Here is a 14,413-nt window from a genome sequence, read left to right on the forward strand (position 1 = left end):
ATATGGAACATTTTGATTGTCTGTGAAGGATTTAATTAGATACTGTAGGAAAACACATTGATTTAAGGTCCAGTATTTGAATACAAAAGATTTATTTATATAAGACTAATTATGTGTTGCTTCTGCTCTGAGTCTGTTATTTGGTGACAGCTGTGTAATGCTGTCAATAGGAGGATTTGTGATGTTTATGGAAACTGTACAGAATAACAGGATCTGAAGAATTAAAGATTTAGAGGAAATGCTTTGTACCAGGGGCTGTATTAATGATATATAATAATAATAATAATAATAATAATAATAATAATAATAATAATAATAATAATAATAATAATAATAATAATAAATAATAATAATAATAATAATATATCTCTTAAAAAAATGTTTTAAAAACATACAAACAGGTTAATGATATTTGGCTTACCTGAAAGGTGATGTTTTTAATAATACCAATTATTCTACTTAATTATAAATGGCTTTGAATCTGCAGTTAAGGAATGGAGAGAATCTATGCATTAATGAATACTGCCACAAGCAATTATAAACTATTAAGATAACTATCAAAATAAACCACACATTTACGGGATCAATTTGTCAGCTTATAATTTCCCCTTAGGGTAAACTGTGAACAAGCCAAAGACAATTTGTTGTTTTAACCCAAATTATTTTATTATTATTGTATCACAATTATACACCTTGAACAGCAAATTATTTTAGATTAAATAGCATATATTACAATATTTATCCAAAAGAAATTTTGTTTTAATGAATTAATGCAATCCTTTAAAAAATGCCCTCTTATGAACATGCACATGGGTAGACTAAGGTATACAAGATGTGTCGATAGGACCTTATTCCACAATGAAATAGTAACTGACAATACTGTAGATAAGATGTCCATAAAGATTCAACAAGGCTAGCACTTCATGCCCAAACAAAATACTTACTGAAACACACCATAGCACAATATTGTTCAAGATGTTATGTTATAAGGTGATGTGCAATATAATTGTTTTTAATCCTTGGGTTTCAAGAATAAAAACACAGTTCTGTCCTGAAGAGACATAAATCATTTCATTCATTCTGCTTGTACAGATAATTTTTCTTCATTGGATGGTATCAATGCAACATTCTCAGAAAGTTTGAACTCAATTCTCTGTGTCTGGCTATCTGTTTGGAAGGCCTCCCGTCTCACAGGATTATAAGCAGGCATATTCAGTATTGGCCTCTCCATACTGATTTCCTGCTGTAAATTCTGGTTTGGCCTCCGGATGCAATGGGAAAGGGTAGTCATGAAGTTTTTCTTGAAGTTCTCATTCATGAAGGCGTAGACAATAGGGTTATTGAAGGAATTGGAGAATCCTATTGCCTGCACAATGGCAAGAATCATGCTGACTGTGATCTCATCGTACTCATTTTCAAAGTCATCTATAAGAAAGTCATAATAATGGTAACACTGATGTTAGTTGAATTGTCCTCACCCAACTGTAAAGTATTATTAAACTAATATACAGTAAATGAGTGTCAATGGGGCCTATACATTGTTTTGTCAATTGATTTTTTACTATGTGCATTGTACTTGAAGACTGCATACATTTGGACTGAGATTTGATGATTGGTTTGAAAGTTTGTCCTATTTTAATATTACACAAGAACATCTTTATGCTTGGTAAGACTGTGATATGAAAAACATTACAACATTGAACTTTTTTTTTGACTACTGGGTTTAAAAATATATATTAAAACAAACCTTTTCTTAAACTTTATTTCCACAAATTTAGGTGCCTTAAAATATATGCTTTTCACAAGCAACAGATTCATTACACTGTGTAACAATTTTTTTTTTTTTTTTTTGTTCCTGGGTAGTAAGTGTTATTTCCTAATTGCTTATGCCTCAAAAGTATAGAAAATGGCTATTATTCCCCACAAACTTTGCTTTTGTGACCAGGACAGTGATATTTTGAAATTTACCTATTTTCCAGAACATTCCAGATAGATTCAGTGCTGAGTAAACTTGGAGTAACTTCTAGAACTTTCTAGAACTTTCCAGTAATATAAATAGAAGTATAAATACAGGGGCCTTAAGCCCACCAGTTCAGTTTAGTTCTAGCTACCTAAGTGGATATATATATCTGCATTTTTCTGAGATGGCATCAAGAGGCCGCAAGCATCCGGCAGACGCATTTTGCTATGTCTGCGGCCAATTTATCAAGACAAGATTGAAAAAGTACTCCTTGGAAGCATCTGCTAAGATGTGTGAGGCCTACAAGGCATATTTCGGCATGCCTGTCGGGGATCAAGACAAACCCTGGGCACCTCATTTCACCTGCGAGCACTGCAAAAAAAACTCTGGAAGGTAAGATGGACAATTGTTGCTTGGAATTTTATGTTATAAAATTTGTTAAAATTTTATAACATATAAAATTGTAAAAGTTTTTAATTTTAAAATGTTTTACAATTTTCAATGTTATTGAAAAAATATATCATTTGAAAAACGTTACGAGAATCTCTAACACATTAGTCATGGGTGAAATAAATGTATTTTTGTAGGATGGTACAGAGGGGAAAGGAGAGCCATAAAGTTCGCTATCCCAATAATTTGGCGGGAACCCACTGACCACTCAAGCAACTGCTACTTCTGCATGGTGGACCCTTCCAAACGTCAGACTGGCAAGAATGCACCTGCTATCACGTATCCGGACCTTCCTTCATCCATCGCCCCGGTGCCACACTGCCATGAGCTCCCCATACCCACTCCTCCAGAGAGAGAGCAGCCATCTTTAGAAGAGAGCAGCAAGTCAGAGAGCGAGGAAGACGTTGTAGATCCAGATGGCAATTTCAGAGGTGGAGCTGAGGAGAGAAACCCATACTACCCCAACCAAAAAGACCTCAACGACTTGTTTAGAGATCTTGGTCTCACCAAGTCCAATGCCGAGCTTTTGACGTCTAGGCTCAAGCAGTGGAACTTGTTGGATGAAAGTGTGCAAGTCGCAGAGCAGAGGAAGTGTCACCAACCTTTTTCCAGCTTCTTCACCCGTCAAGATGGGCTCTGCTTCTGCCACAATGTGACCAGTCTGTTCGAGGCAATCGGAATCGCCTGTAACCAGAATGGGTGGCGCCTCTTCATTGACAGCTCATCCAGGAGCCTCAAAGCCGTGCTGCTCCATAATGGTAACAAGTACCCGTCTCTTCCCCTGGCTCACTCGGTGCACCTCAAAGAGGATTACAACAGCATCAAGACCTTGCTGGATGCCTTGAAGTATGATGAGTACGGCTGGGAGGTCATAGGAGACTTCAAAATGGTGGCATTCCTGATGGGTCTCCAAGGCGGTTTTACCAAGTTTCCCTGCTATCTTTGCCTTTGGGACAGCAGGGACACCAAGGCGCACTACCACAGGCGGGACTGGCCACAGCGGACCGAGTTCTCTGTGGGGAGGAACAACGTCAAGTGGGAGCCACTGGTGGACCCCCGGAAGGTGCTGATGCCACCACTGCACATCAAATTGGGCCTTATGAAACAATTTGTCAGAGCTCTAGATAAGGATTCGGCAGCCTTCAAGTACCTTCAAGACTTCTTCCCTAAGCTGTCTGAGGCAAAGGTCAAAGCCGGTGTCTTCGTCGGACCACAGATAAAGAAGATCCTGGAGTGCAATGAATTCCCCAAGAAGCTCACTAGTAAGGAGAAAGCAGCTTGGAACAGCTTTGTCGCAGTGGTTCGGGGCTTCCTGGGCAATCACAAGGCCGAAAACTATGTGGAGCTGGTTGAGACTCTGGTGAAGAACTATGGCACAATGGGCTGTAGGATGTCCCTCAAAGTCCATATCCTTGATGCTCATCTTGATAAATTCAAGAAGAACATGGGAGTGTACTCGGAGGAGCAAGGTGAGCGCTTCCACCAGGATATACTGGACTTTGAACGCCGCTACCAAGGACAGTATAACGAGAACATGATGGGAGACTACATTTGGGGGCTGATTCGTGAAAGTGATTTACAGTATAATCGTAAATCTCGAAAAACTACTAAATCTTTTGTAGTCATTTTTGTATTACTTTAGTATAAATACATGTTAATTTGGATTCATATGTTGTTGTTTTTTTACTTTATGTGAATGAAAAGACACAAATTTCCCCGTTTTCTCATTGGAAATAGGTAAATTTCAAAATATCATTGTCCTGGTCACAAAAGCAAAGTTTGTGGGGAATAATAGCCATTTTCTATACTTTTGAGGCATAAGCAATTAGGAAATAACACTTACTACCCAGGAACAAAAATTGTGTTACATAGTGTTATCAGCATTCAAAACATGAACTGCTTACTGTACTTAATGTGCGATTATGGGAAAAGGTTAAAAAAAACAATCTTGCTACACCATGTCATATACAGGGTAATAAGCAAAGTAACTCACTATATTCAAAGAGCATGTGCACAATGTGAAATGGAGCCCAGCATATAGTAAAAAGCAAAACAACTGTAATCATCATCTTAACAGCACGCTTCTTCTTCCTGTAAAAATGTAAGAAACAAAAAAATGAACAAGTAAACAGCTGCATGGTTTTTGATGAATTACTAATGTTGCACCTTAAAGAGCTATTCTTGAGTTTTAGTTGCCTGCAATATTATTATTTGTATTGTAACCTAGATCAGAAAAAGTGTCTTTATATTACATAAGAACATAAGAATATTTACGAACAACAGGAGGCCATTTTGCCCATCTAAGCTTGTCCGGTTCTTAGCAGCTGATTGCTCTCAAAAGTTGGATAAAGGATCCAAGTGATTCTGCCTCAACAGCATTGCTAGGTAACCCATTCTGTAAACTCACCACCCTGTATGAGTATCTCCTTCTCTCTGTCCCAAGTATATATCCACTTAATTTCCAACTACTGCACACAAGTGTAACACCAGTAAAAAGAAAACATCTACTGTATACAGAATTTGGGTGAAAGCACCTTAACACAGACTTCTCAAAAGATAAATAAACACTGCATTTGAGTAAGTGCACTAGAACAACTCAGAAGGTTCATATACAATTACATTAACAATGCTTGTTGAAGGGTACCATTGTGTGTATTTGTACCTTGTAATCTTGTTGACTTCCCTGTGGTTCATTGTGTTGAATACAGAGGAGTCCCCAACACGCTTCCGGATCCAAAGCTCAAAGGATATTCTGGTGTACAGAATCAGCATGGCGGTCAGTGGAAGGAGAAACAGAGCCACAAGGATGAAGGTGGCATAAACCTGGCGGTGGGCAGGGGAGCGCCAACGTTCCTGACAGCACACATGGTGGTGGTCATACAGGAAATCATATTTCACCTACAGTAAGAAAATATTTCAAAATTGGTGCAAGTATGCACAGTGACCTAAGAAATTTGACCTAAGAGACATATTTGTTTTGGTAAAGGTGATTTTGGATTTCCAACTATTTTAATTGAAAAAAATAAATAAATAAAATGTAATCAGATACAGTGTACTCTCGCTAATCCAAACTCTTTAATCTGAATTGATTTATAATCCGAACACAGGCTCTCATAATGAAAAGCATGGGCCTCAGGATCTCGTCACGGTATCTCTGTGCATTCAAATTGCCATCCATGAAGAGCACACTTCTCCAGCGTGCCAGTGGCCATCGAAGGTGAGCATTTCCCTTCCCTGAGATGGTTTCTGATAACCAAAACAGAGCATAGGATGCCACAAATAGCTTTATTGATATCAAGCAATTGTGTAGGGCTATAGTTTTAGTGATTTGTTAGCCCGTAATCCAGACCAGGGTGTACAATTGCAGTAAAACAGATACAGAACTAAGCACCCTGTGAAATTGAATCTGCAAGATAAAGTAATTTAGTGTACTGCCCATGACAAGATTTATGCAGTCCTATTCTGGAAGTATCTTACCTCAAGCTGCTGTACATACAACATTGGGGACCCTAATATTACAGCAACAGTCCAAACCACTCCTGAGAATAGAAGGAATATAGAAGTAGGTCATGATTAAATCACAAAAAATAGATTACATAGATACAGGTATACAGACAAATTGTGAATTTTCCATTCAAATTATTGGGTTTTAACAAATGTGGTTGTGTCTAACAGATGAAATCATTTCATAAGAAAATTAGTTTTGCTCCACATTTGATTGCCGTTTTAAAACTGATCGACTACTGAGACCCATTATTTATTCAGTTTATACACCAGGCTGATGTATTTGTTTATGGGCTGATGTATGGAAAAAAAAAGCTTATTTAAGCAAACTGACTTTTCGGAAAGACTTTGTCTAAAACAATTGCACACAGGCAACAAAAATGCCCATTATGAATACCATATGGGAGATACTGAAATTGAAGAAGGAATCGATGAAAAAGATCTAGGAGTTTATGTTGACTCAGAAATGTCTTCATCTAGACAATGTGGGGAAGCTATAAAAAAAAAAAAAAAGTCTAACAAAATGCTTAGATATACAGTGAAAAGTGTTGAATTTAAATCAAGGTAAGTAATATTAAAACTGTGTTTACAATGCATTAGTGAGACCTTGTCTAGAATATTGTGTTCAGTTCTGGTCACCTCGCTACAAAAAGGATATTGCTGCTCTAGAAAGAGTGCAAAGAAGAGCAACCAGACTTATTTCTGGTTTAAAAGGCATAGTCAGACAGGCTAAAATAATTGAATCTATTCAGTCTTGAACAAAGAAGACTATGCAACGATCTGATTCAAGCATTCAAAATTCTAAAAGGTATTGACAATGTCGATTCAGGGGACTTTTTTTTTACTTGAAAAAAGAAACAAGGACCAGGGGTCACAACTGAAGATTAGATAAATGGGCATTCAGAACAGAAAATAGGAGGCACTTTTTTACACAGAGAATTGTGGGAGTATGGAACCAACTCCCCAGTAATGTTGTTGAAGCTGACACACTGGGATCCTTCAAGAAGCTGCTTGATAAGATTTCTGGGATTATAAGATACTAATTATAAGATGGGCCGAATTGGCCTCCTCTCGTTTGTAACCTTTCTTATGTTCTTATGTTCTGAGCTACTCATTTGCCAAGAAAAGCAGCATAACAGTGTGATTTTCCTGAATATTCTGTCATTGAATTTGAGTGAATGTGATTCAGTAAAAAAAAAAAAAAAAACACACTTAAAACATACCTAGAATTTTGTACACTCTTTTTGATGTGTACTGCCTTTTCATTTTCAGTGGGTATACTATGCCTTGGTATCGCTCCACAGCAATGCAAGTCATGGTAAGGATACCAGTCACTATGGCTGTGCTCTGCACAAAAGGGACCGTCTTGCATACATAGACACCTGAAAACAAAACAGCAATTCAAAGTTAGTGTACAAAGTAATTTGTGTTGTGGAACTATATTCTTTTTTTATTTATTTTTTTGACCTCTTGCACATATTCCTCATATAAGTAAGCTGCATTTGATAGGTGGCTGTGGCAAAGTGCCCGCCCCTGTGTGTATTTTGTGTTGTGTGTTAATGTTGGTGTATTGTCATTGGTGCGCGGGATATAAACGGGTCTGTGTAACACGAGTGTTTAAAATGTATATTTGTATTTAGGCACAAGGATTGCACAGCACTTCACATGCAAGTAAAACGTAATAATATGTGAGCACAGGGAATTGCACTTTCTTAATTCACGTGCAGTTGTACCGCAACTCCAATTGAATGATTGATTAGCAATCGAGTCTCGGTACAGCTACATAAAAGCTGCATGTTTTCACCCACTCGGGGTTGTGTGTTCGGTGAGTGGAGAATGGGTGAGGAGAGAATTAAGAAAAAAACAAACAAATATATATATATATATATATATATATATATATATATATATATATATATATATATATATATTATATATATATATATATATATATATATAACCGTATTTGTTTTCACTCACCTTGTTTGTCTGTTAATCCACTGTTTGTTTAAGTGTTAGTCCGTTTTGTTTGTCTGTTTATTTTGGCCTCACATGTCGTGTGCTGTTTTTGTTACAACCTTTTTACTTACTGATCTGTTCATTCATTAAATGTTGATCAAAACCATTCGCTCAGCTCCTCCAAACTCCACCCCTCTTTTGTTTATTCCTGATTCTTGTTTCTGGTCTGACGTCCCACACTCTGGCCGTCTTTGTCACAGTGGCATATGCTACTTAGTCGTCGATTTGATCAAGCTGTATCCTGCCAGGATAAGCCATGGTAGGAATTGTTTGCAACATTCTACAGCACTAGGGAATCACCCTCATGAAAAACTCTTCAGCAGCTACTGTTTCTACACCTGAGTTTTCTCTTAGATTTTAAAACAAAGATTGTATTTAGAACAATGCCACTTTTACCATGTTACAGCATTCTATTTAGTCTAAAGGCGGCTGACTGGGACAGACACGGACCTGGAGTAGGAGGAGCCTGAGCGTCCAATGCCTGAGTGGGAGGAGCCTGAGCCTCCAGCGCCTGAATGAGAGGAGCCCAAGCGCCCACTGCCCAAAATGTTTGTCCAAATTTATTGTGCTTCTGATAGTAAAACAACATAAGGGAACATAGGGTTTAGCAAGGGTAAGAGATAGCCAACCATGAACATTACTGGAGTATCTGATTGGAGACAAGCTACTGCCAATCTTACCTATATGTTTAACTGTAAACAACAGGCGGGTACATCTCTGACAAGCTATAGTCCCATCTATACATTTATTTTATTCTTACTTTAGCAAATCCTTCCTTGTCCTATAGCTGGTGTGTACCAAACTCTTAGTCTAGTTTAGATTCTCAAGATAAAGACAATTCAATTTCGAGCTTGTCATTTAGCTAGAGCACACTCAAACTGCCAAAAGATTGGTTAATGTTAGAATTTCAAGATAGATCCCAAATGACATTTTACTGATTTAGATATTCCCAAGTTAACACTATAACTTTTTCATGTCCTAATATGTGCATCACTGTTTGATTTTTCTTTACAGGTGTCTCAAATGTATCCTCAAAGGCAGGGCAGTAACAGATCAATTAATGTTCCACTGCTGTTATAAAAACATTACAAACTATATTACACTATAATACTGGATTGTGGCAAAGTGGCTGGTGACGGGGGAACAGGTGTAGCGGTGATGCAGTGCAGGAGTGACAGGCAGACAATTGTAATCTGGTGAAAAGTGCTATTATTGTATTCCAGGTCTGGTGACCGTAAAATAATAAATCCCCGACAATACACAACAATGTGTAAGGCACGGGGATAACAAAACAGGGCACAGTCCTGAACAAAAACGAACATGCGGTCACCAGTCCTGGGTGAGTGCAGTCATGCTGGTGGTGACTGCAAACATAGGTATTTTTCGTGACGGTAGTGCAGTGGTGATCCAGATAGTGCTGACCCTCGGTGACAGCTCCGGATGTGTGCTTTACCTGTCTGGTGGTGCAAAAACACTGACAATTATAATACAGACAAACACAACACAAAACACGCAACACGTCTTCCTTTTGTTATGAGAGCTCCTCTCTCAGTCCTTCTCTCCACCAAGCTTTACCCAAATGAAGGAAAAGATCAGCATTACCCTGGCCCCTATATGTAATCCCGCATGACAATTCGGTAAACGGTTGCAACTGCCTTATTGCTTGCAGCTGCCTCTCGTTTACCTTTCAGGTCAGTATGGTCTTACAACAGAGTCTCGCTTCTTTCCAGGCTGACCGACTTTCCGGTCAGGCCAGCCCTTCCAGACACTTTTCCTCCCATTCTTTAGCGCCCTCACAGGTCGGGAGGGAGATTTACCACCGAACTCATTATCTTTCTGTCACATGGATTTAAAAAATAAATCACATATATGCAATATACCTATTTTTTTCCCCTTACCCATAGCATTCTAAGGTCATCATTAATTTCTGTAAGGAGACATTTGCAATAAAATTGAACATTTAATCAAAGTAGGTTTTTTTCAGTATTCAGTATTATTAGCATTACAGAAATTGGGATTTTTAACATAACTTCTTTCAGCTTTTACATCACAAAATAACATTGGCGGTGTTTACATGGACAAGTCATGACAGTTTCTCTCACAGTGTTTTGGCCATACTTTTCAGGAATTGCATTTCCGTGTAGTTATGCTTTAGGACGACAAATCGGGTAGTGACAATGCAAAGTACAGTCATAGTGATTTAGGAGAGGGGATATTTAAATGTCCCTGTATGCACACTAAGTAGGTAAAGAACGGTTTTTAATATCTTGAGGAGAGCTTGCATGCGTTGCCATGAAGATGAAGATTTAACAAGATAGATGAATTCACGTGTTGCTGCACACATTCTGAATTCCGCGCAGCATTAGCTACTTATTTGTCTGGTTACCTTTCCAACACACACACACACACACACACACAATTATTTGTGTGTGTCTGTGTGTTTGTGGAACATCTAAAAGTTACATTTCATTAACACTAGGACCGCCTTATACAATACATGTTTCTATTTTGAACATAACCTACAATATTCTATTTTTTTAAAGCCTGTTGTTAGCTCTACTGGACCTAGAAGCCATCAATTCCTTCGTTTTGTACAAAATAGGAGAGATTTAATCTTGAAGCTAGCCACAGTGCTTCAGCAGAAACATTTTGATCAGAAAACTGCAAAGCTGCAGGCTGCAGCAGCTCAACCTGGATTCTGTGCTGCCAGTGACACAAATGCAAGATAAATATGTTACTTCTATTTTAGATCAAAAACTACTTTAGTTTTTACAGTTTTCTATGTGTATATACCTGTTTACAGTACATTAGTTTATTTTGAAATGTTTATTTCATTATAGTTTTTCTTTTTTTAAGTAGTGCTTTATATGTGGTAAGTTAGAAAATAAATCTATTCATGTTTAATTGTCCATTTTGGCTGTGCAGATGTTTGATATGATGTACTTGAATAAAACTGCATCCGACAGTTTGACTTTCATTTTAATATTTATGGTGTTTAAAACGTACCTGCATTTGTAGGTGGCTAGTGTTGAAGTAGTCCATAAATGTACTGCATGCATGTGTGTGTGTGTGTTGGGGGGTGTCTATGTTTTGTACTGACTTTCTGCTGGAGATTGCGTGATATTAAGACAGAAAAACTGGACTGCTGAAACCTTGTGATCCACAAGCACGATTCCTGCTCCGGTTTGCATGGGTTTTACTGCTATTTTACCATGAGAACGCGATTGACCCTGCCTTTAAAGCCTCTTTAAAGACCTCTTGCATTAAAACATAGCACCGATACTGCTGTACAAAGGAGCCGGCTCCTGTGTGTGGATTGCCTCGCCCTGTGTGATGAGCAAGCTTGCGTTAGCCAAGATTGCTATATATATATATATATATATATATATATATATATATATATATATATATATATATATATATATTTTTTTTTTTTTTTTTTTTTGTTTAATTATTTTTTTTTGAAAAGTTGAGGCTCTGCCTCTCTTGCCTCCCGTAAGTTGGAGACTAGCCACAATCTGCCCATTACATAGAACATAAGAAAAGTTTAGGAACAAGCTTTTAACCCACCGAGGCGTATCCCTTGTATCCATTCATAGCACACCATTTACTCCTATTAAGGGAATTTAAAGAGTAAGTAACGGGGTTCCAGAAAATATAGTGATATGTAATATGTCCCCACATGTAGCTACAACTGCTGCCATTTTGAAAAGAGCTTTCAAACAGACGTTAAAGTTATAAGTGTAAAAAAGTTGTCAGGATGTTAACAATGAAATGAAAAATTACAAGTACATTATTTTTCTAGATTTTAGGTCCTACCACATCACCTGATAGGCTATCCTGTGCACAGATAACTCTCTGTGTAAACAAATAGAGTTTCCTACCTTCCAATCTAAACTTTTTTTTTACTCAGCTTTCATTTATACCCCCCCCCCCTTCTTTATACTCGCTGTGCTAAATTTGAATGAATGGATTCATTGTTTAAACTTCAATCAAGTGCCCTGTTCCTTTCTTTTTTCTGGGCTGAAGAGATATCATTATTTTAACCTGTTCTAACAGCTCTAAAATCCTGGGATCAGCCTCGTCACCCTTCTCTTTACTTTTTAAAGTGCAATAAAGTATTTTTTGCAGTGAGGTGTTCAAAACTGGACACTGTATTCTAACTAGAGCAAGATATAGTCTTTACAGAACTTTCCTAAACTTATATTCAACACTTACATACACAATATAACACTATAAAGTCTAATCATTCTACAATATAAAGTCTAATCAATCAAACTACTGTACCACATACACACATTTCTTCTATTCTTGCTTTAGTTGACCTTTCCTGTACCAAAATGATTTCTGGTGTACTTTAAATTCTTTGAGATCCAAAAATCCAATTATCCAGCTTGTTGGGTAGTTGGAGCACATTTAGAAATTGTCACAAGTTTGGATCATGTTAGAATTTCTAGATTGATGTGGGAAATGACTTTATTGATTTAGTCGTTGCCTTCAGGTTAACTCGATTACTTTTTCAAGCTCTATTTGTGCATCACTGTTTGGATTTCACCAGTGGTGTCCAAAATGCATCCTCATAGGCAGAGCAGTAACAATAGGCCAATTCATATTTTATTGCAGAAATTAGAATGTTACAAAATAAGTTTGGCCAAAAATGGAAAACATATATAAAGGAGATTTTGTTTATTTTATTTGCTAAGGATTGATTTAAGTGCTCAGTCCAAACTAATAATAAGTTCACAGAGAAGGGGGCAAGATTCATTTTCAAACCACTGGATTCTAATTGCACATAATATTTAAAAAAAAAAAAAAAAAAAAGATTTGCTATTGTAATACACATAGCACGAATGGTGCATTTTGAATATAAATTAGGAATTCATTTCTAGCAGTTCGTTTTGAAATATTATTAGAGCTGAACCGGTTGTGTTTCATAATGAATCTTGCATTAATTAAATTTATTTTTGGATTAGATTTTCATTTTCCAGTTACCCTCTGGTCAACTAGTCATATGTTTGTTGTATGCACAGCAACCCTAAGTATGAACAATACTGAAAAAAATAAATAGAGAGCAAAGTGTTATTAAAATGATAGGTTAAATTCACAGCATAATTACATTTTTTGAAATATATGTAATGGCAACATATTATATTTGGGAAAGTTTTTTTTTTTTTTTTTTTTTTTTTTTCTGGTGCACTATTAATGATATTATCCTATTAGTTGCAATTCTCGTTGTTTGTTTGTTTGTTTGTTTATTTATTTGTTTTTGCCTTAACCTATACTAAAAGGCTAATTTATTTTAATTACATTTTATTGGTGGAAACAGACTTTTCCCAAATTTTAGAAAAGTTGAAATTATGGATAGAGACCTTCTTGTACGCTTCTTGTATTTCACATTAAATGCAGGTTTTGTTTAAATCAAAAGGTTACATTACCAACATACTTAATGGGTACACAAGCTTGTCAATTCCCAATTTCACCTGCCGTCCTTATATCATTAAATATGTCAACCAATACGGTTTTCAACCTTGAATCGTTTCAAACTACATAAAAATAGCGACCACTTACCTCCCAGCCACTGTGAAGAGATGTTTTGTAGTAAAGTAAAAGGTATACAAAAGAAAGTAATCAGAAGATCGCTCACAGCCAGGGAACAGATGAATATGTTGGTAGCTGTCCGCACTGTCCTCTTTCTGACTACAACGTAGACCACCAGGCTGTTTCCGACAAGAGCTAGGACAAATATTATTACATAAATAACAACAAAAAATGTCTTAGCACTAGGGGGCAATTCAGGGATGTAGACCAGAGGATGCAAATTATAAGTGTCAATAAAGTCCTGACGCGAGAGGTTAAAAAACTCCAGAAGCTGTTTCAGGGACTCTGGAGTAATTTTCAAAGATCCTATTTCATCAGAGGCGTTCATTTTCACGGACTGTCTTGATGGATAACAGAAAAAAAGAAAGAAAATGTTTTTTCCTAGAAAACGTGTTTTGGGAACATTATTAAGCTGTGTAAGCGTTACGCGATTTGTGCCAAATCAAATCTAAACGGTAAAACCGATGTTGCAAGTTCGCTGGAAATAACACAGGTGTAAAACCTAACAGGTAATGCTGTGCGACTGTGTTGTAGTGCAAATGCTTTAAAATGTAAAAATGTAACCGACTGAAATAAGGTGTTGTAAAATTGTCATTGTTTTAACAAACTTATTTAATACAATTGTAAAAACAATGTTTATAAACGTATTTCTTAAAAACCTCTTAACTATAAAACGTGAATTCACTACTAGGTAAAAGACTGGTTTAATATCCAAGTATCTCTTGCTTCCCAAATCCATTTGCAGTTCACAGAAAGCGTACCGTATAAAACATGTTGTTATGTTGCAGGTTTCAGATTGTTTTAACCCCCATACTTCCTTTACATTATATCAACTGTCCTAGTTTGCCGTTGAGACCCCTCTCGATGATAACAGACAAATAC

At 36.9% G+C, this 14,413-nt stretch overlaps 1 protein-coding gene across 1 annotated transcript; it reads right to left on the minus strand.

Annotated features, from left to right (window-relative positions):
- Window positions 1–798: 798 nt before the first annotated feature.
- Window positions 799–14,138, minus strand: LOC121322205 (pyroglutamylated RF-amide peptide receptor-like). Its single transcript, XM_041261808.1, has 6 exons — window positions 13,502–14,138; window positions 7,138–7,296; window positions 5,888–5,949; window positions 5,073–5,308; window positions 4,404–4,501; window positions 799–1,425 (listed from the first exon to the last, which is right to left on the minus strand). The coding sequence occupies exons 1-6, from the start codon at window positions 13,857–13,859 to the stop codon at window positions 1,076–1,078; spliced, it is 1,263 nt and encodes a 420-aa protein (XP_041117742.1). The 5' UTR covers window positions 13,860–14,138; the 3' UTR covers window positions 799–1,075.
- Window positions 14,139–14,413: the final 275 nt, after the last annotated feature.

The sequence above is a fragment of the Polyodon spathula genome, chromosome 10 (assembly GCF_017654505.1).
Source record: "Polyodon spathula isolate WHYD16114869_AA chromosome 10, ASM1765450v1, whole genome shotgun sequence".
Classification (NCBI taxonomy): Eukaryota; Metazoa; Chordata; class Actinopteri; order Acipenseriformes; family Polyodontidae; genus Polyodon; species Polyodon spathula.

Bases quoted from the DNA above. Each gene is read 5' to 3' on its own strand.
- LOC121322205 (XM_041261808.1), bottom strand. From the start codon at position 13,859: ATGAACGCCTCTGATGAAATAGGATCTTTGAAAATTACTCCAGAGTCC. The intron at 4,502-5,072 runs GTACAAATACAC...ACATTTTTACAG, and splicing joins GAAGTCAACAAGATTACAAG to GAAGAAGAAGCGTGCTGTTA. The intron at 1,426-4,403 runs GTGAGTTACTTT...ACTTTCTTATAG, and splicing joins GCACATGCTCTTTGAATATA to ATGACTTTGAAAATGAGTAC.